This window comes from Rattus norvegicus, chromosome 13, assembly GCF_021556685.1.
Source record: "Rattus norvegicus strain SHRSP/BbbUtx chromosome 13, alternate assembly SHRSP_T2T, whole genome shotgun sequence".
In the NCBI taxonomy this organism is placed as follows: domain Eukaryota; kingdom Metazoa; phylum Chordata; class Mammalia; order Rodentia; family Muridae; genus Rattus; species Rattus norvegicus.
The window spans coordinates 88,498,604-88,521,187 of NC_141546.1; the positions used below are offsets into that span (position 1 = coordinate 88,498,604).

The following is a 22,584-nucleotide window of genomic DNA, read 5'->3' on the forward strand; positions in this document are numbered from 1 at the left end:
TTCCTTGAACACTGTGTGTTTTACCCTAATCTGTAAAACACCAACAATTATTTTATAATGACTTATAAATGCATAAAGGAGACACCTGAGGAAGCACCCATTTACATAAAATATTTATTAGTCTTTTTTTCATATTTTGAGACATACAGATGGAAATATGTAATATAGATAATCTAAATTGCATAAGGAACGAATTAAAAGGATAGTAGTCCCTAGGATTAAGAGCTGGAGTTGATATGCATTTTATTTCACTATATGCCATATATACATTTTTCTTCTGCACTTGAAGCTTATCAGCAATCTTTCCATTCTTGTTGAGGAAACCATCAATAGAGGCTTTGAGCTGTTTCGATAATTGCATAGGGATCGGGAGATCTACTGGTTCTCCTCCTATTCTTGATGACCTTGAAGAAGAAAAGGATGCAGTCAGGTCAGTTGGGACATAGCTTGCCACACTCTTCTTTACTCATATCATCTCTATGAATCACCTCCCTTTCTTATCCTCAACTGACCCCTTTACAGAATCTCTGTCTTTGGAATTAACTTCACTCCCGCTTCTTTAGAGCATAAAATGTCCTACTTACACATACTAGGCCTGGGCACAGGTAGAAGAGCAGAAGATATTATGGAGCAATAGTAGGGAGGAAGAAACTCCCAAAGGCAGGAGTTGAGTAGAAGATATTGCACAGATGGTTTAAAAAAACAGTACAGAAGGCACGCCTGATGCAGCTGCTGGGGGTTGGGGGTGGGGATTCAGAATGTTTGATTTATGGCCCTGGGAATAACAGAGATCTAGAAACATTTCTGTGACTGAATAGGTCAGCTCCTATATTTCATCTGTGCATTAATATTAGACTTTGGTAGTGTATAGTGAATCTCAGTGTGTGACAAGAACATGGGCCTTGGTACATTGGGCTCTGATTTCTTAAAACATCCTGTGAATCATACGATGTATGTTGTGAGTTCTGTTCATGGTCGCCTGTGATGAACATTGTTTCCTAGAAACCCCTGAGCTTCAGGGTCTTCAGTCAATTTAAAAATATCAGAGCCAGAGTTTTAAACACTTCAGACCCAATTTCTTATAAAGTAATTTCTCTGTTTTGATACATCCATCAATTTTATTATTTAACTTAGGAAATAATGTTTAAGAGTCTTTATGAGTATCTTCTTTTTACCATGATTTACTCAATTGACTGGATAAGCCAGAGACCACGGCAAAACCAAATACTATTGTTCTGTTAAGGAATGTAGCAACAGAATGACTCCTAATGACATTCTGCTATACCTGTAGATCGGTGTTTGACTTAGTCAACACTAGAAAAACTCCCTTCTCCAGTAGGTGGAAACTAACACTGAGACCCAAACATAGGTAATACACAGATATAGAGGCCTTGGAACATGGGGTTCTAAATTGGCTATCTTCATCAAACCCCTTCCCTCAGATTTCAGGGAGCTATGTGGACAAGGATGCAGAAAACATCTAAGACCAGAAGAATGGAAGTCACCAAGGAAACAAAATGTTCTAAACAAAGCAGGAACGACACACATAGGAACTCACAGTAGAGACTGAGGAGCAATGAGCAGAGCATGCACAAATCCAACACTGTGAGGGGGAAGCATCTATAAGCATCCATCCCTAAGCAGGAAGCTATTTCAAGCAGACAACTGCTTGCAAAGGAAAACAATAGTTTTCTCCAATGGCATCTCACTGGACATACAAAACATACTTAAATGTAGATGACAGAATCAAAATGAACTCAATGGCCATTTTGGATATTTTTGTTGCTGTTATTGTTACATAATGTTTAGGAAATTTTTTTTAATCTACCATACTGATTTTTTGCTTGTACATTATGGTTTTTTCTCTTTTGTTTCTAAGGTGTGCGCGCGCGCGCACACACACACACATACACACATGTATGCTTTTTTGTTTTATTCTGGTTATTTTGTTTTGCTTGTTTGTTTCCTAAAGATAGATGAAGGAGGGGTAGAGTTGGATAGATGGGTAGGTGGGAGTATCTGAAAGGAGATACGGGAGGAGAAACTGTGGTAAGAATATATTCTATGGAAAAATTATTTTTTAAAACAACCAAAATAGAAAGAAACAAAGAAAAATAGCCTCATTTTTAAAACTATGGTAAGAAAATGTTCACATATATTAACACTTAGAGCATAATCTCCTTTCTGTTACAGCCAGGTCTTACCAGCGTATTAAAAGTGATTGTAGACTAAGTGACACCATAGAGCACGCACCTGCATATAACTGTGCCTCACAGATCTCAGCTGCCAATTATCAAAACTTGAGCTCAGCTCAAAGCAGAAGAGTCTAAGTTTATCCCCAGGCTCACAGTATATATTGGCCAATTGTCCGTATACCACCACTTCCATTCTCCCTGTTCGATCTTCTATTCCGTAGTAAGTGAATTCACTCTTCACTGTTTTCTGAAAAACAAAACAAAACAAAACATTCATCTTCTGAAAAATGTGTCATGGGTCGAGATGTCTATGAGATATAAATAGCATTACTTGTCTCTGATGTGGCAAATGCATTCCTAGGTGTAGAATTGTGGGAACAAGACAGCTTCAGGCATTTCGGTTCATAAGTCCTATCTTAGGAAATGTCTCTCAAGATTTTCTTATTGAAGGTCTTCATTTGGTGGATTATTCTAGAAAACTTTTCCTGCTACCATATGGGTAGAGATGAGAGTTCTTAAGGAGCCCAAGTAGAAGAAAATCAGAGTATAACTAATTGCCATTGTGGGTGTCTTAGGTAATGCCACTAGAAATAAGAAGGGTGACTTGTGACTCATTGTAAGTCTGGGATTAGTCAAGTCTCGTTAAATGGACCGTGTTTTCTCTATGCTTACGTGTATTTACTGCATTCCAAGTGCTTCAAACATTAAGTCTGCACCAGCCAATTTTGCTTTCCTCCCCTTTATTTGGTTTCCTTTGTTAAGGTGTACTTGCATAGTCACTGAAACATACTATACAGAAACACCAGACTCCACTGGTGAATATGTACAACAGAATATAAGACCACACTTTAAACAATGGTTGGGTCTTCTAAGCATGATGCTTACAGGGGAACTGCAACTAAAAGATACACCTCTAAATCTATAGACTAAGTCCATAGTCTAAGAATCCTTCACTCCACTCTAAATGTTTTTATCCTCTGTCTTAATGTGAGATGTAAAGAAAACCCGTATGTATTTCTCAGTCTGTTATATTTGCTTCTCTTAAGATTTCAAGTAAAGCTTGCTTGCTCAACAATCACTTGATAAATCTAAACCCAATCAGAATAGCTAAGACCATGAAAACATTGGACAGCAAATGCTGATGTGACTGTGAGGAAGGGGACATTGTTGGTGACATTGCAAATTGGTACAGTCACTCTAGAAATCAGTGTGGAGAATGCCCTAAAATATAAAAAGTATCTTCCATATGACCATTGTTTAGCATATGCCCCAAAGAATTGACACTCTATTCCATAAGCACCTGTTCAGCCATATTCCTTGCTGATTTATTTACAATAGCTAGGAGACCATGACAATCTAAATGTCCTTCAACTAATGAATGGATAATAAAAATATGATGCACGTATAAAATAGAATACTATTTAGTTGTAAAGGAAAATGAAGTTTGCAGGTAAATGCACGGAACTAGCAAATATGCAAATTAATGTAACCTGGATCCAGAAAGACAAATGTGTAGAGTGTTTCCACAAGCATTAGAGCTAGCAGAGTGTCAGTCCTCAGGAGGCAGAAAGGGAATCCATTCAGCCCTATGCAGAAGCTGGTGTTCTTTCAAACTTCTAGTGTCTGACACCAGGCAGTTTGTTTTAGGCATATTTAATCACAGTACAATTTTGGGAAAAAAGTTTTCTGATAATAATTAACTCAATCCTATGTGTAAGAGAAAGCTTAAGACATGTTTACATGGAGACTCTTTATAAGGGAGAGGTAACCTCCTCCATGAAGATGAGTTAGTTCTATTGGCTGAAAAACACAAAAGTCTGGGAGAGCCACAGATAGCTCAGAGGTCACCAAGCTCTTAACTACCTATGCTCCATTTGTAAAGTACATGTGACATCTCCCATAAGAATGGTTTCTATTGACTGAGAAACAATGTGCTAGATAAAAGTCCACGGAGAAAGAATCTGTGCAAAGGCTTCTCCCAGTATTGATAATTACATTGCTACTGATATAGGTAGGGAAGAATTTCATTGTATATTGACACAAAGTACTTTAAATGGATCATCAGAGTGAAATGCCAGATTTTGCTAGGTCTTATGTAGAGTGTCTTTCTAAAACATTTTCATGATGATACCTTGAAAAGAATGAGAAGCAACCATCCCACACCTTAAAATGGGGAACTCCGCTTTCTGCTCCCTGATCAAGGAGACCTTGTTTTCCTGTGTGCAGAAAACTGACCATATTCCAGCTGCTAGGCCTCCTGCGTATGCAACCTTAGATTTGCAAATGAAATTTTACAAAATAATTTAACAGCTTACCTCATATACTTTAAATATTCCATTCACAAATGTTCCTTCTCTTTGTGTACAAAGAGTATCAATTTTAGGTGTTGAGTTGGCTCTTCGTCTCAGGGAAGATGGGATATTCATCACATTGTTGCCATTCACTTCTGCTACACATGCAGTTTTGTGTATCTCTAGAAACCCATTGTAGCCAAAATAATCTGAGATGACAATGACTTTATTAGGGATGAAAATTTTCTTGAGGGCTATGTCAAACACCTTCACTCTGAAGAATTCAGTCTCTGTAGCCACAGTGGCATGGAACATCTGTTTGTTTTCTCTCGTGTCAAATGTGAATGGCTTTGTTGCTTTTAACACCATCACTTGTTTGGGACCTTGCTGTTGACCATCTTCTTCAGAAGGTTGTGTAGATACATTCCTCAGTCTTGGTTTCTGCATAGAATGCACACAGAAAACCAGGCACAGTTAATACAAACTCTAAGGAATAGCACTATTAGGCAGAGTGGAGAGATCTAAGCAGTGTTTAATATACTGATGTAAGTGATGGGAAATGAATAGAGATCTGGGTAAGAACGCCAGCATGTCATAATTACTCACAGTAGGTAAATAGGTGGCATTAATACTTTGATGGCATTTGACCATACACTCAAGACCTTGTGAATGCTAGACAAATTGTCTCCCTGTCAGCTTCACCACAAGTGTAATGAGCATAATAGCACATTTTTAAAACTTAGATTACAATTCTCTTCACACACACAAACACACAAAGTCAACATTGACTGTCTTGTAAAACACTTAGAGAGGCAGCCACTGGAAGCAACCCCAGGGCTCTGCTGATTTGAATAATTCAGATTAGAAGTTCTTCCACTTGCTTAAGATCATCCCTGGACAAGAATCCTGGATTTGCAATAGAAAGGGTTATTTGACTACCTGTCTCCACAGTACTCCACAGACTTCACAGCACCCTCCCTCCATCCCTCCCTCCCTCCCTCTCTCCCTCCTTCCCACCCTCCCTCCCTCCCTTCTTCCCTCTCACCCTCCCAATCTTTCTCTCTTCCTTCCTCCCTCCCACCTTCCCTCCCTCTTTCTTTCTTTCTTTCTTTCTTTCTTTCTTTCTTTCTTTCTTTCTTTCTTTCTTTCTTTCTTTCTTTCTCTCTCTCTCTCTCTCTCCCTCCCTCCCCCTCCCTCCTTCCTTCCTTTCTTTCCTTCTTTCTTTCTTTCCTCAGCTCTTTCCTTTTCGCTTTGAAACAAAGTCTCACTGTGTGTTCTTGGTTGACTCTGAACTTGCCCTATAGATCAGGCTGTCTGGCCTTGAGCTCACAGAGGTCCACCAGCCGCATTTGGAATTATAGGTGTGTGCCACCACATCAAGCTACTCCGTGTCCTTTCTGAATCCAGGAGCACACTTGGACATGGAGAAGAACAGTGGCAACAACAGGAAACCTAGAGGCCAATACAGAGAGGTAGCTATAAGCCAACAGCATTTCCTGTGACCTGATTTGGAACCATGTGAATGTCAGAGCTTAACTGTGACTTTTTGTCAATGTGGTCCAAGGTTTTCTAACCTTAGCAAGTGTATTCCTAATGCGACTTAAGCAGTACCTCAGAATAGTGCTAAGAACATCCGCCAAAAAGTGCATAGGACCTCAGGAGCAGATGTTATATACTTCTTTAGAAAAAAACGAGGTTCTTGGTGTTTGCAGGAATACAGAATACTGGAAAGAGCCTAAAGCCAAACCACACAGGATTATTTTTTACAAAGTATGAACTATTGCAATGCTTCAGATAATAAAATCTATATTGTTAATTAACTTGGATATTTAAATCTATATTGATTGATTGAATGGAAGTTCAAGACTTGTTAACTATTTTTAAAAATATTTTGTGACTTTGTGTGCTGGGGGAGAGTGCTTGTGTGTGTGTGTGTGTGTGTGTGTGTGTGTCCGTCTGTCTGTCTGTCTGTCTGTCTGTGATCACAGGACAACATTAAATGTTAGCTCTCATCTTCTACTTTGTCTGAGATAGGGTCTGTAGTTCCCCACTGCGCATGCCTAACATGGTGGCCTGTGAGCTTCTGCAGATTCTCTGTCACTACCCCAAGTCTCTGCTTTGGAGAACACTGGGGTTAATCACATGGATGTTCCTGAGTCCAGATTTTGCATGGGTTCAGGTGACCTCAGTTCAGGTTGTCAGACTTCTGGGGCTAGCGTTTTCACCCACTAGCCATCTTCCAGGCCCACTTAAATAAAATTTAAAAACATACACTACAGAAAGTTATGTGAATTGTGACACAAATCTGGTAAGTAAAGGATATTCTGCAAATATGTAACAAAAGACAAAATTGGATAGGAAACGTGACATTTTTATAAAGCGATTCTAGATCATTTAAAACTTATTTTTGAACTACAGATTCAGAGGAAATTCAAAAAATCATCAGATCTTACTATAAAAACCTATATTCAACAAAATTTGAAAATCTCCAGGAAATGGACAATTTCCTAGACAGATACCAGGTATCAAAGTTAAATCAGGAACAGATAAACCAGTTAAACAACCCCATAACTCCTAAGGAAATAGAAGCAGTCATTAAAGGTCTCCCAACCAAAAAGAGCCCAGGTCCAGATGGGTTTAGTGCAGAATTCTATCAAACCTTCATAGAAGACCTCATACCAATATTATCCAAACTATTCCACAAAATTGAAACAGATGGAGCCCTACCGAATTCCTTCTACGAATCTACAATTACTCTTATACCTAAACCACACAAAGACACAACAAAGAAAGAGAACTTCAGACCAATTTCCCTTATGAATATCGACGCAAAAATACTCAATAAAATTCTGGCAAACCGAATTCAAGAGCACATCAAAACAATCATCCACCATGATCAAGTAGGCTTCATCCCAGGCATGCAGGGATGGTTTAATATACGGAAAACCATCAACGTGATCCATTATATAAACAAACTGAAAGAACAGAACCACATGATCATTTCATTAGATGCTGAGAAAGCATTTGACAAAATTCAACACCCCTTCATGATAAAAGTCCTGGAAAGAATAGGAATTCAAGGCCCATACCTAAACATAGTAAAAGCCATATACAGCAAACCAGTTGCTAACATTAAACTAAATGGAGAGAAACTTGAAGCAATCCCACTAAAATCAGGGACTAGACAAGGCTGCCCACTCTCTCCCTACTTATTCAATATAGTTCTTGAAGTTCTAGCCAGAGCAATCAGACAACAAAAGGAGATCAAAGGGATACAGATCGGAAAAGAAGAGGTCAAAATATCACTATTTGCAGATGATATGATAGTATATTTAAGTGATCCCAAAAGTTCCACCAGAGAACTACTAAAGCTGATAAACAACTTCAGCAAAGTGGCTGGGTATAAAATTAACTCAAATAAATCAGTTGCCTTCCTCTATACAAAAGAGAAACAAGCCGAGAAAGAAATTAGGGAAACGACACCCTTCATAATAGACCCAAATAATATAAAGTACCTCGGTGTGACTTTAACCAAGCAAGTAAAAGATCTGTACAATAAGAACTTCAAGACACTGAAGAAAGAAATTGAAGAAGACCTCAGAAGATGGAAAGATCTCCCATGCTCATGGATTGGCAGGATTAATATAGTAAAAATGGCCATTTTACCAAAAGCAATCTACAGATTCAATGCAATCCCCATCAAAATACCAATCCAATTCTTCAAAGAGTTAGACAGAACAATTTGCAAATTCATCTGGAATAACAAAAAACCCAGGATAGCTAAAGCTATCCTCAACAATAAAAGGACTTCAGGGGGAATCACTATCCCTGAACTCAAGCAGTATTACAGAGCAATAGTGATAAAAACTGCATGGTATTGGTACAGAGACAGACAGATAGACCAATGGAATAGAATTGAAGACCCAGAAATGAACCCACACACCTATGGTCACTTGATTTTTGACAAAGGAGCCAAAACCATCCAATGGAAAAAAGATAGCATTTTCAGCAAATGGTGCTGGCTCAACTGGAGGGCAACATGTAGAAGAATGCAGATCGATCCATGCTTATCACCCTGTACAAAGCTTAAGTCGAAGTGGATCAAGGACCTCCACATCAAACCAGACACACTCAAACTAATAGAAGAAAAACTAGGGAAGCATCTGGAACACATGGGCACTGGAAAAAATTTCCTGAACAAAACACCAATGGCTTATGCTCTAAGATCAAGAATTGACAAATGGGATCTCATAAAACTGCAAAGCTTCTGTAAGGCAAAGGACACTGTGGTTAGGACAAAACGGCAACCAACAGATTGGGAAAAGATCTTTACCAACCCTACAACAGATAGAGGCCTTATATCCAAAATATACAAAGAACTCAAGAAGTTAGACCGCAGGGAAACAAATAACCCTATTAAAAAATGGGGTTCAGAGCTAAACAAAGAATTCACAGCTGAGGAATACCGAATGGCTAAGAAACACCTAAAGAAATGTTCAACATCTTTAGTCATAAGGGAAATGCAAATCAAAACAACCCTGAGATTTCACCTCACACCAGTGCGATTGGCTAAGATCAAAAACTCAGGTGACAGCAGATGCTGGCGAGGTTGTGGAGAAAGAGGATCACTCCTCCATTGTTGGTGGGATTGCAGACTGGTAAAACCATTCTGGAAATCAGTCTGGAGGTTCCTCAGAAAATTGGACATTGAACTGCCTGAGGATCCAGCTATACCTCTCTTGGGCATATACCCAAAAGATGCCTCAACATATAAAAGAGACACGTGCTCCACTATGTTCATCGCAGCCTTATTTATAATAGCCAGAAAATGGAAAGAACCCAGATGCCCTTCAACAGAGGAATGGATACAGAAAATGTGGTACATCTACACAATGGAATACTACTCAGCTATCAAAAACAACGAGTTTATGAAATTCGTAGGCAAATGGTTGGAACTGGAAAATATCATCCTGAGTGAACTAACCCAATCACAGAAAGACATACATGGTATGCACTCATTGATAAGTGGCTATTAGCCCAAATGCTTGAATTACCCTAGATCCCTAGAACAAACGAAACTCAAGACGGATGATCAAAATGTGAATGCTTCACTCCTTCTTTAAATGAGGAAAAAGAATACCCTTGGCAGGGAAGGGAGAGGCAAAGATTAAAACAGAGACTGAAGGAACACCCATTCAGAGCCTGCCCCACATTTGGCCCATACATATACAGCCACCCAATTGGACTAGATGGATGAAGCAAAGAAGTGCAGACCGACAGGAGCCGGATGTAGATCGCTCCTGAGAGACACAGCCAGAATACAGCAAATACAGAGGCGAATGCCAGCAGCAAACCACTGAACTGAGAATAGGTCCCCTATTGAAGGAATCAGAGAAAGAACTGGAAGAGCTTGAAGGGGCTCGAGACCCCAAAAGTACAACAATGCCAAGCAACCAGAGCTTCCAGGGACTAAGCCACTACCTAAAGACTATACATGGACTGACCCTGGACTCTGACCCCATAGGTAGCAATGAATATCCTAGTAAGAGCACCAGTGGAAGGGGAAGCCCTGGGTCCTGCTAAGACTGAACCCCCAGTGAACTAGTCTATGGGGGGAGGGCGGCAATGGTGGGAGGGTTGGGAGGGGAACACCCATAAGGAAGGGGAGGGGGGAGGGGGATGTTTGCCTGGAAACCGGGAAAGGGAATAACACTCGAAATGTATATAAGAAATACTCAAGTTAATAAAAAAAATAAAAAAATAAAAAAAAAAACTTATTTTTGTGTATTACATACCTTCCTAAGTTTTCTAAAATGATATTGGTATAATTAAAAAATAAAATGGAAATCATTGAGAATACGTTTTATATTTCTACATCATGTTTTCCACGTTTTGCCTATGGTAAAAACAGATGAAAGCCAAAATAACAAAAACAGTAAAACTAAATGCATGTTTAATTGTGTCTCTTAAAGAACAAGGGTGCTCAGGTGTTCAATAACAAAGCAGCGCTTAAGAGAAGTCTAAAATGAATTTAGGGAAGGACCTCAAATCATATGTTTAAAGTAGACAACTGACTTATTTCAACAAGATGTATGGTGATGCATCATAGACAGTTAAGGGGAACATCTTCCAAGATTATGTTAAGTTTTGTCATCATTTTATCATGAGATATAATTAATAACTTATTAATTCATTAAGTCATTACCTTGAGTGGTGTTGCTGGAGACACCAAGGTAGCACTGTGCACTGTTGCGGAAGACACCTGAGGGGTATTGTGACTGCTGGGCACTGTTGCAGGGGTCACCTGCAGATTATTACAACCACTGGTCATTGCTGCTGGGGTCATTCCTAAGGTCTGGACCCGGCTGGGCACTGTTGCTGGGGTCACCTGATTTTTATTGAAACTGCTGGATACTGTTGCTGCAGGCACCCGAGGACTATTGTGACCACTGGTCATTGTTGCTGGGGTCATTCCTAAGGTCTGGATACTGGTGGGCACTGTGGCTCGGGTCACCTGACGTTTATTGAAACTGCTGGATACTGTTGCTGCAGGCACCCGAGGACTATTGTGACCACTGGTCATTGTTGCTGGGGCCACTAAGGTCTGGACCCGGCTGGGCACTGTTGCTGGGGTCACCTGAGGTCTATTGAAACCGCTGGATACTGTTGCTGCAGGCACCCGAGGACTATTGTGACCACTGGTCATTGTTGCTGGGGTCATTCCTAAGGTCTGGACACTGGTGGGCACTGTGGCTCGGGTCACCTGACGTTTATTGAAACTGCTGGATACTGTTGCTGCAGGCACCCGAGGACTATTGTGACCACTGGTCATTGTTGCTGGGGCCATTTGAAAGGTCTGGATACTGGTGGTCACTATTGCTTGAGGCATCCATGTGGCCTCCACACTGCTGGACACTGTGGCTGGAGTCATCTGAGATTTATTGAAACCACTGGATACTGTTGCTGCAGGCTCCTGAGGACAATTACAACCACTGGTCATTGTTGCTGGGGTCATTTGAGAGGTCTGGACACTGGTGGGCACTGTGGCTCGGGTCACCTGACGTTTATTGAAACCACTGGATACTGTTGCTGCAGGCACCCGAGGACTATTGTGACCACTGGTCATTGTTGCTGGGGTCATTCCTAAGGTCTGGACACTGGTGGGCACTGTGGCTCGGGTCACCTGACGTTTATTGAAACTGCTGGATACTGTTGCTGCAGGCACCCGAGGACTATTGTGACCACTGGTCATTGTTGCTGGGGTCATTTGAGAGGTCTGGACACTGGTGGGCACTGTGGCTCGGGTCACCTGACGTTTATTGAAACTGCTGGATACTGTTGCTGCAGGCACCCGAGGACTATTGTGACCACTGGTCATTGTTGCCGGGACACTGCTGGGCTCTGTTTTTGGAGACATCAGGGTAGCTTGGTGATTATAAGAAAGTGTTGAGGTTTTTTGACAGGTCTGGATATTCTGGATGCTCCTGGACATCGTTACTGGAGACACCTGGGAAACCTTGACATAGGTGGAACATGGTGCTGAAGAACCTTGAGATGTTGCCAATATGGTGGATGATATTTCTGAAAGCTCCAATGGCGTCTGGAGGCAGCTGGAAGTCAGGGGTTCACTCTCAGCTGGGCATGTGTTGGTTGCCGAAAGTTCTGAAAGGTTAGACTCTTCCATCCAAAACTGGGCTTTTATAATGTCAGGGATAACATCTTTGCTTTCCTGAAAGGAAATAGATTTTAAAAATTCTTTGTATCCTAGTAAATAGTTTTGAAAAAATCAGGTCAAACACAACTTTGTCTTTTTCCCTTGCAAAAATGCTTCTACTCTGCCAGTGTCTCTGTTGCCCCTACCCTGCCCCAGGTGGGCTACACAAGGCATTTTTAGATCCCATGTAGGTACTTCCTAAAGCTAGCCCCTTCCCTTCCTAATCAAAATGTCTCTTAGAAATGTAGTCACTAAACTGCACTGGTCTGGCTCAGAATACTGATTCTGCATATCTTTTTTTTCTCTCTGCTGATTTGTTTTTATTTTTCCTAATTGAAATGTGGTCCATGTTATCAGACCATCTGCCCTGTAACAAAACACATCAGTAAACAAGACTGAGACAGTGTTTTGTTAGGAGAAACATCAGATTTTGCTCTTGTTAAAAAAAATTTTGGGGGTTGGGGATTTAGCTTAGTGGTAGAGCCCTGGGTTCGGTTCCCAGCTCCGAAAAAAAGAAAAGAAAAAGCACCTAGAACTGACTTTTGGGGGCTGGAGAGATGACTCAGCGGTTAAGAGCACCCGACTGCTCTTCCAGAGGTCATGAGTTCAATTCCCAGCAACCACATGGTGGCTCACAACCATCTGTAAAGAGATCCGATGCCCTCTTCTGGTGTATCTGAAGACAGCTACAATGTACTTATATATAATAAATAAATAAATCTTAAATAAAAAATTAAAAAAAATTTTTTTCCTGAAAGGGCACTTTTTGATATAAAGAGTGAAAACTTGGAAAATAGAACACACACACACACACACACACAAGATGCTGCTCCCTTCCTTACATATCTGAGCCCAAGATGCACATCAACTTTCTTTAGATAAACTTATGATACCAAACACACATATCTTATGAAACAGAGAAAAGGTAACCTGGTGTTGTTCAACTCAGAGCTAATGGATGGGAAACAAGCCGTTCAGCAAAACCGGCTCCCATTTGTGGGGTTTTTCTCCCCTCAGCTTCCTAATGAAACCACTTCAAATTGTCTGCTTTTTGGGATACAAGAATCCCTGTCACCATCCTTTCAGGTGATCTGATTATAACTGTGTAATAGGTTCCCTGAGATAATGGACCACAGAATTAAATATCCGGGAGACCGGATGGAGCTCGATTGATATCGTACCTGCCTTGTATGTGCTAGGCGGGGCTCATTTTTACATAAGGAGCATGTGTGCATAAGGCAATACATCTGCTTAGGGCCTTTTAATTATACTTATATAAACTTATTTGAGGCATAAAACTTGCTTAAACAGCTTCAAATGTAAAAAGTAAGTAGGTGAAACCTTGTAGAAACTCTGTCACGTTAATTGCTACTGTTTTCTTTATGTGTTTCAGAAGAAAGAAAAGAAAGCCATACCAAAGGGAAAAATGACAGGGGTTTCTTTATTCTGATAATAATGTAGCGGGCATAATGAACAACAGAAGAGGAGAAGGGGCTTTGCTTTCATAGGGCTGGTTGCAAAGGAGTATGCAGATTTGCTGCCAAGAGTCCCGTGCAGTGCAAGATTCCCCAGTGTATTTGTAAAATATAGTCATTAAAAAGTCTTTGCTCAAACAAAGAAACAAACAAAAACAAAAAACAAAGAAAAAAGAAAGAAAAGAAAACAGCTGATGTCATTTGAACAAAACACTAGTTGTCAGAAGTGGGATTCGAACCCACGCCTCCAAGGGAGACTGCAACCTGAACACAGTACCTTAGACTGCTCAGCCATCCTGACACACTGAGCAAAACACTATTTATGGGCTTTTGTTCAGGCTTAGATAAGTTTTAATTATATTATTATCATTACTTATGAAGACAGATAATTAGATGTGCACATTGATTTTACATTCCAAGTAATGCAACTCTAATAATTAAAATGACAAAACATTGATCATATAGAGATTCCTGGTGCGATAGAATTCAATAAACGAAACATATGTAAACAGTTGTCAGGGTTTCACAATGTACAGTAAAAGAATGGTTACACTGAATAAATCAGTTAGCGGGAGATTAGATGAGAAGCTCCTTCAAGATTTTTATCATTGCGAAAAAGTCTGGAGTATCTTAAATGAATGGACCATAGAGTTAACATTTCTGTCAATCATCTTGTATTTCACCCGGTAGGTAGGTAGAATGCTTGCCTAGGAAACCCAATTGTAACTCTTTTAAATATATGTAAAGGTAAAGTGTTTTAAATGATCAAATTATGTGATAAGCCCTGCTTAAATGAAACTACCATATATAGCCTGTTAAGATAATAAATTATTTCTTAATAACTAACGTATACCTTGTCGAGAGCAAAAGCTTCTCACTGAGGTCGTCATAGAAACATCTGATAATGTGATGACTGATTTAGTCAAATGATAGAATCATGGAGGCTTTACGGTATTTTTGGAGTTTATTTTCCCCTTTTTTTTTAAAAGAAAAAATGCATACATTTCCTACTGGTAATGACTGATCTTCTCTTTTGTGTATTAGAGGTTGAACTTGAGGTCTTATGTGTGCCAAGCTAGGCTCCACTACAGGGTTTTATCCTCAGTCCCTGTCATGCGTTTTAAAATTATAGGAAGAACAATGATTTTAATACCAAGATGATTAATTCTGTGTTACTGGGTTCTGAGTGTATCGATTCCTTGGGAACTTCACTTTCTAAACACATGGCCAGAGGAGAGCATAGGATCATCTTGTACAGGGACGGAAACACTTCATGTACGTCACTACTTTACGCACATTCCATGGTGGGAGAACATGACATCTAGATTCAGGAAGTACAAGTTGAGTTTAGTGCCTTTTAACAGGCTTTGGAAAGACATATCCTTAAACCGACTGCTACTACTTTTGCAAAGGTTGTTAAAAGGAATAATGAGGGGTTGGAGAGGTGACTTATGGGACAAGAATATTTGCTGCACATACATGAGGACCTAAGATCAGATCTCAGCACCCACACAAAATCTGGGCTTTCCATACATGATTCCAGCACTGTGAAAGGCACAGTTAGGACAGTCTCTGAGGCTTCCTACCTACCAACATAGCTGTAGGTTCGGGGTGAGACTCTATATCTCAAAGGAGCAAGGCAGAGAGTAATCGAGCAGAATATTTGACGTCCTCCTTTGACATCAATGGCATCATGCACACACATGCATATAAGCAAGTAATGTTTTTATGTATTTGTTACAGAAAATTATATTATATTATGACAAAATACACATCAATTTTAAAACAAAATGAGTAACCAGAAATGATTAATGTGTTCAGCCTTCCTTTTGTCTTAGTTAGGTCCTTGGCACAGATGAGAGGCTTAGACTAAGTACTCAGAGAAAGGTCCTGGGGAGAACAAGCTTAGTGGATGCTTTTTTCAGTGAGATCTTAGACTGCGTACCTCTGATGAAGATGTCGTCCTAGCTGGCTCTACTTCTGGAATTTCCATCTTGTTGGAGGTAAGTAGGGGAGTACTGGATTCAGAGTTTCTTTCGACTTTGTTTCTAACTGATGAAATAAAGAAAAGACAATAAATAAATGAAGTGGTCCTGTTGTAAGACAGATGGTGCACTTACTTCCTACTTGTGTCTCAGTATATTTCCTGCCCCTGCCACCAACAAGGCAGACACAGGAACTGCCTCTGGATTTCCTCGCTCTAGTCTTGGGGATTTCAATGCCTACCAGCCAAGCCCCACCCCAGCCCTTTTATCCTATAGTTGGATTTTAAGAGTATAAAATTTGCATGATAATTTGACAGATTATCTTCTATAGGTCACCCCAAATTAGAGAAACAGAAGAAGGTGTAACCAGTTCCGACCAGTGACAAAGGGGTAACAGTGAACTTCCATTTGGGGCTCCTTTTTATTTTCTTGAGACAGAATCTCACCATGAACTTGAGACTAGTCCTTAAACTGGTGATCTCTCTGCCCAAGCCAGGTGAGTGCTAAGCTCACAGACGTGAGGCAATGTGCCCATATTCGCTTCCATTTATTGTGAATCCAGTAACAGGGAACTTCACATCTCTTAGATTCAGCTCTCTACTTAAATGTCGGCTCACACGTGTTGCGGGAAGACATGTTAATGATGGTGTTTCTTAATTTGGAACTGTGAGGAATTTTAAATGTGGCATTCAATTTTTCCTTTGTAATTTTCTACCCATTCCATTGTACTGGAAGCTACTGTTTCTCTAAGCAGCTTCTGTTTTTGTTATTTTCTTCCCTTCACCTACCCCAGAGACATCTACTTCCAAACCCATTACAGCTCTGTGTAGGAAAGGAGTTCCCTACGTTTCCCCCATTTAAAGTGGTGCTATCCTATGGGATGCACACACTAGGGAAGAAGCATGCCAGCTATGATCCCTGCAAGGAGCTAAGGTTAGGGAGGAAAGAGAAAAAGTGGGCATCCAGACTGCTTCTCTTTACCTTTCTCCATCTCTTTTCTAAGTGTATCAGCATGATCTTCAAATTCTGGAATACCTTCCCACACTTCTATCAGTTTGCTCAATCCAGCGTCCTCTGGGAACTTTTCTTCCATTAAGTCAGCAATCTTAATTCTGTCATAATCATCTTGCATTTTCTGAGTCAGTTTTAGGTCATGGGTCAGTAAGGACTTAAGCGTTCTAAAGTTATAGTCATTGATACGTTCTAATCCGAACATTAGAACAATTTTCTTGTAGTGATTCACCATCTCTCAAGTTATGGATAAGCCTACAAGAGAATAGCAGTAGACCGAATTACACATATAGAGAGACCATTTAAAATACAAGAGTATATCTAGGTGAGCGAACAACGCACGGCATGGTGTTGTTCATAGCAGTGCATGTGAAAAAAAGGAGCACTGATTACTAACTGTGCCACCGTGGGAAACGATATGTGCAGAACTGCTTGGTTAGTAAATAAGTCTAAGAACTTCTTTCCTGTTGATGACGATGGCTGAGTGAGGTCAGTGGTTAAGGGAAAGCATGGAAATCACCTTTAGTTACAGGTGTAGAGTATGGGCTGTAAAGGTTTAAATCCCAGGCCCCTTTTCCCATTATATATTGATGCTGGATCTTGGTTCCTCTCCCCATTTTTTCTTTTAATAGTTCTTTATTATTTTATTTATTTATCTATTTACTTATTTATATACATCCTAAATGCTGTCTCCCCTCTCAGTTCCCCCTCACAGAGTTCCTCCTTCCATTCCCCCTCCCCTTTGCCTCCATGGTATCCCCCCATCCTGGTGCATCACATTGCTGCAGGATTAGGCACATCCTCTCCCACTGAGGCCAGAAGTGGCAACCCTCTGCTATATATGTATCAGGGACCTTGGACCAGCCCGCTTATGCTGTTTGGTTGGCAGCTCAGTCTCTAGGAGCTCCCAGGGTTCCAGGGTAGTTGACACTGTCTTTATTGGTACTAGAACCTGCCCCTAGATGTCCCCCAGTGAGTTCCTGACTTGCCCATGCTCAAGTGGCTTATCTGTAAATGGTCTACATTCTCTCTCCACCTACAGAATGGGTGTTGGCTACAACAGGATGAACCTTGCTGGGGCTGGGCATTGACTCTAACCCACTTGGATTTTTGTTAGGCAACTTCCATTAGCATCCCATAGACCTTGCTTTCTGTGTCCACAGAACTGTCGTTTTGCTAAGTACTTTCTAGTGCCAGATGACAGCATTCAAGGGGGTGAGGTGGGGGTGAGTTATTTCAATAGCGACTTACTTTTTCTCCTTTCAGGTTTGACTTTTTACTTGGTTTTCTTTGCTTATAGTGCCAGTTTTCTCTGTACAGACTGTGTTTAAATGCTGCTAAAAATAAGTTAATAGCTGACCAGTTCCTTTAAAGAAAATCCTTACTCCTTAAAATACTTTGGAAGTCCCTGTATAATCTGCCCCTTTTACAAATGTTTTTTTTTTATATTTATGATATGACACTCTATGGAATACACAGCACCCATTGCCTTGCCATGGTCTGGGAAGTATGGTGTCCTTTTCATCACTAGTCTTGCATTGCCTTCTCTGCCTGTCATGTATGATAACCATTAAGAATCAACCGAGATATTTGCCTTATGGAAACTCCCCAAATTCCCCTAATAAACCAAAGTTCCTCTTCTGTATATGATTAGGAGTTTCTGTACATCCATAATAACTCTTGAGGATGGATTAATTCTGATATCTGCTTAAATTGATATAAGCCATTTTACTTATTTTAGTTTAGTTTTGTCTGTCTGTCTGTCTGTCTGTCTGTCTGTCTGTCGGTCTGCCTGTCTCTGTGTGTTTGTGTTTGCGTGTGTTTAATATTCTAATCAGAATGCTAATGTCCTCGGACTATCAACTTTTTTTTCAACAGCATTGTCAAAGCAGACCAGGTTCAGAGGATGAAAGGCAAGTCTACAGAGAGAAACAGAACATCGATGGTGAAGAGCTCTGAAGATCAGATCACATGGAATACCGTATTCTCCAGAGCAGTCTGCTTTCAGCAAAACAGTGGGGGGATTTTATATTACAATGGCCTAAGACACTACGAACCAAAAGAGTTTCAAAAATATGAAGGCTGTATTTATTTTATGATTTTTTCCGACATCAAGCTTATTCCGAAATATAAACTGATGTGAAATTACAGGAATCTTGATCTATTTGATACACTCTGCTTACATGTAAATGCTCATGCTTCGATGTTGTCATACTATTTATTTCAATTTGGAATAGTGATCATAATCTCAAAATATGCAGTCATATGGTATTTTGGGTATTGCCTTAAGACCCATCTCCAGCCAGCAAATCCTAGATATCGAAGTATGGTCCTCCCTAATGGTGCAGAGAGGTGCCCTCAACTGACCCTGAGTAAAACAGAACCTGAGAACAAGCATTTGAATGCAGAAGAAGAAAGCCTCGACAGTGTTCTCTGGCACCAGCACGTCAGCAGTGTCAGACGAGCTAATGCACAGGGAAGAACTCTTGGAAGTGTGGTAAGTGTGCAACATGGTGTGCAGACGTGGCCTGAGAAAGCCCCTGCCTCAGGAGTGAAACTCTCCTCAGATAGAGGAGAGACAGGAAGAGGAAACAGCCGAAGCTCAGTAATGCTTTGGTCTTTGGTTGTCAGTCACGAGTTATAAAGAGAAGTCAAGAAAGGGAATACAGATGTACCATAAAAGAAGTGTCCATAATAGAAGATGGAAAAATATGTCCTCGACTTACCCTACAGGACCTAACACAATCAATCAATTAACATTAATGAACATCCTTTGTCAAATTTTCTTTAACATGTGTAGCTAAATGTTACCATTAAGACATGCATTAAAGGATATTTTAAAATAAATCTTTTATAGTAACTACTGAAAGCCAATTTTTCTATATTAACATTGTCTTAATTAGAAATAAAAATAAACATTCTTACCAGAAAACCAACCAAAGGACAATCGTTTATCTCCTAGAAATAGATAACAGTTTTAATAATAGAATTATCTAATAATAATTTAGAAATCCAGTTTTTATACTTGATTTAGGAGTGTTTACCTTAATTTCTCAGTGAACAAGGTCTTAACTTTTTATAATCTTAAAACATCTGAGCAGCATAATTAATAAACCAAGGTCAAGCACAGTGCACAGAGGGTCTTCAGAATAGTCTAAAAATTCGAAATATACATCTATTTCTAATTAACCCTCCATCTCTTTTCTACATCTTACCACCAGAAAACAAAACCAAAGAAAACTAAAGACAAAAATAATCCAAAGCAATTAACTTTCATGATGACACAAATTAACAAGGTCTACAATACCTTATTTATCCACTTGATGCAGAAGTGAACGACCATCAGATGTGCTTATGAAGTCATTAAAACACCGTGTTTGCACTTACTATGCACCTGAGACATTTTTGACCACATGTGCCCATCGGTCCTCAGGCTGTGTACTGTTGCAATAACTAGGTAGTGCAGCTTGATATCTAGATGCATTTTCCACTGAATCTTACTTCATGACAATTTCTCCAGTAACAAACTTGTCTGTTGCCCAGCCACTTACCACAACCACAACCGCCGGTTCCTAAGCACTCTCCAGTCAAGGTAACTAAAGTCCTCTTCTCCTTATTCAGTTATCCTAACTTATCTCTAAAAAGCATATTTTACAATCTGAAATATACTTCTTTTGGTGCAGTCCTACTGGCAGAGGAATAAGGACTCCTGCTATCTTCATGAGCCAAGGCCCTGAGCCCAGCTACTGCAGATTCACTGCTCAGTATAGCAGCCACCAGCTCAGCTTCCTTCTCTCTCACCCGAAAGATCAGCAAGGATTTCACCTGTAATCTCCTTCATTCAGAGACAATCTACTTTTCCACAGAAAGCAGGGGCAACACTCACCTCTTCAGAAATTTCTTCAGTGGTATCCGGCTTTTGCAGCGTAGGAAGCAGTGAGTGAGTGAGTGTGTGTGTGTGTGTGTGTGTGTGTGTGTGTGTGTGTGTGTGTGTATACGCAAGGATTTTGTAATCTCCCAAAATTCTTAGGAAATGAAGTGTTTACAGAAAGAGAAGGAATGCCAACACTGGTTAGATTCACTGCACAGACTGCTCAGACTGAAAAGTACTGGGTGTCTCATCCTGTGCTATTTTGTGGGGAGCAGAGCGATAAAACGTGAGATCTCTCTCAACAATGTTCATAGCTTTCGATTTCCTCAGATACTGAAACTTAAGAGTTTTCTTCCTGTAAAGTTATGAAAAAAGTCAGAGAGCTAGTTACACTCAGGATTTTTCTTGCAAGTCTTTAAAGGGACAAGATTCAAAATTAAAACCCTCATGTCCTACAAGCTTACAACAGGGTTCCTAGGAATCTTTATTCCTTTGAATGAAAGTGAAACCTTAGACCAAAACAGTGAACCCAACCAGCCACTTCTTTTTTCCTCCTCCGGATGGTGGCAGCATCAGGAAATCTTGGCTGTGTCAGTTGCCAGCTGCATGTGAATACGTTTCACAGAAAATCTGAGATGAGACAGTTTCTGGGTTAAATTATTCCTCTAGCATCTACTCATCCATTAGTAATTCCCAAGACTCAGACTTGCCAGAGCATAAATGTTACAAACAAACAACTCTAAGCTCCAACCTCAAATAAATAGAAAGGCATTTGGCATTAACCTCTAGATGGTAAAATTAAACTGCCCTCCTTCATAGGTGAAGTTAACGCTTCCTCATTGTCTCTACATTATTCATGGGTAAGCACAGGGTACCCTGGGGTCTTGGAAACAATGGGAAAACTCTGAGCTTTGATTGAGATTGTGGGCTGAAGTAATGCTTGTCCTGCTACATTTTTCTGGGAAGGAGAGCTCAAGGATTCATGATTGTTGTAATCCTCAAGCATGGAACAAAGGAAATGGCATCACACAGCAGATAATGGTGTGCGAGCCTACCCGATGGTCTACGAAATAGGATAAGACCATAGCTAGGGCAACCGTGTCTACATAGTCTACTCCTGTAACCAGATCTGCCCTCACCACTAAAAATAGCCAAGAAGAGAAGCCAGACAGAAACCTATCAGTGGGCCATTGTGCTTCTGTAAGAGCCACCCGAGTGGAGGTTCTTCCTGCTCCCTCAGGAAACAGGAACAGCCTCATTATACAGCCAGAGAAGCGTGACTGCATCAGTTAAAGTACACTTCACACCCAAGTGAGGGTTTCTGTCTGTGCCAATATCAGAGGTGTTCTTTTGCGAGGCATCAAGGAGAAAAATGCTGCTCTTTTGACCTCTGTGAAATAGTTTCAAGGTTAGTGGTCCCCAAGGTTTTTGACAATATACTCTGATACCCAGTGTTTGTAAAAGCCCCACAGAGGCTGTGCTCTCAGAAGCTAAAGCCATGAGCTGAAGTCATGCAATCTTCTCAAAAAAATCTCTAGTATATTCAACCAATGTTGGTATAAGGTTGGTTTGAATATGTATTTAGCAGACATGACAGTCTTTTGGGGCCAATGGGCAAGGAGAGTAAGGGAGTGCCCAGTAGCTGCTTATTTTTTTTTTATCTTGATTAACTTGAGTATTTCTTATTTACATTTCGATTGTTATTCCCCTTCCCCGTTTCCCGGCCAACATCCTCTTAACCGCTCCCCATCCTCTTCTATAGGGGTGTTCCCCTCCTCATCCTCCCCCCATTACTGCCCTCCCCCCAACAATCACGTTCACTGGGGGTTCAGTCTTAGCAGGACCAAGGGCTTCCCCTTCCACTGGTGCTCTTACTAGGCTATTCATTGCTACCTATGAGGTCAGAGTCCAGGGTCAGTCCATGTATAGTCTTTGGGTAGTGGCTTAGTCCCTGGAAGCTCTGGTTGCTTGGCATTGTTGTACATATGGGGTCTCGAGCCCCTTCAAGCTCTTCCAGTCCTTTCTCTGATTCCTTCAACGGG

General features: G+C 40.5%; 1 protein-coding gene and 1 non-coding gene across 13 annotated transcripts; both read right to left on the reverse strand.

Moving 5' to 3' along the window:
- Nucleotides 1-100: 100 nt before the first annotated feature.
- LOC102556096 (pyrin domain-containing protein 3-like) lies at nucleotides 101-20,625 on the reverse strand. Of its 12 annotated transcripts, XM_087581889.1 has the most exons (9): nucleotides 20,558-20,625; nucleotides 19,597-19,629; nucleotides 17,923-18,590; nucleotides 16,642-16,926; nucleotides 15,621-15,727; nucleotides 10,692-12,215; nucleotides 4,511-4,927; nucleotides 2,254-2,442; nucleotides 101-404 (listed from the first exon to the last, which is right to left on the reverse strand). In XM_087581889.1, exons 4-9 carry the CDS (start codon nucleotides 16,904-16,906, stop codon nucleotides 327-329), a joined length of 2,580 nt encoding a protein of 859 aa, XP_087438015.1. In that variant the 5' UTR covers nucleotides 16,907-16,926; nucleotides 17,923-18,590; nucleotides 19,597-19,629; nucleotides 20,558-20,625; the 3' UTR covers nucleotides 101-326. The 12 variants fall into 12 exon arrangements, 7 of the variants coding, with proteins under 7 accessions (XP_087438015.1, XP_087438010.1, XP_087438011.1 ...); XM_087581884.1 differs by lacking the exon at nucleotides 17,923-18,590; XM_087581885.1 differs by lacking the exon at nucleotides 17,923-18,590 and having other exon boundaries at nucleotides 20,223-20,625.
- Nucleotides 13,894-13,976, reverse strand: Trnal-cag13 (transfer RNA leucine (anticodon CAG) 13). The gene has a single exon. It is a non-coding gene; the product is annotated as a tRNA-Leu (tRNA).
- Nucleotides 20,626-22,584: the final 1,959 nt, after the last annotated feature.

Bases quoted from the DNA above. Each gene is read 5' to 3' on its own strand.
- LOC102556096 (XM_087581888.1), bottom strand. From the start codon at position 16,906: ATGGTGAATCACTACAAGAAAATTGTTCTAATGTTCGGATTAGAACGT. The intron at 15,728-16,641 runs GTAAAGAGAAGC...TTATTTCATCAG, and splicing joins TAGAAAAGAGATGGAGAAAG to TTAGAAACAAAGTCGAAAGA. The intron at 2,443-4,510 runs GTAAGCTGTTAA...TTTGTTTTTCAG, and splicing joins GAATATTTAAAGTATATGAG to AAAACAGTGAAGAGTGAATT.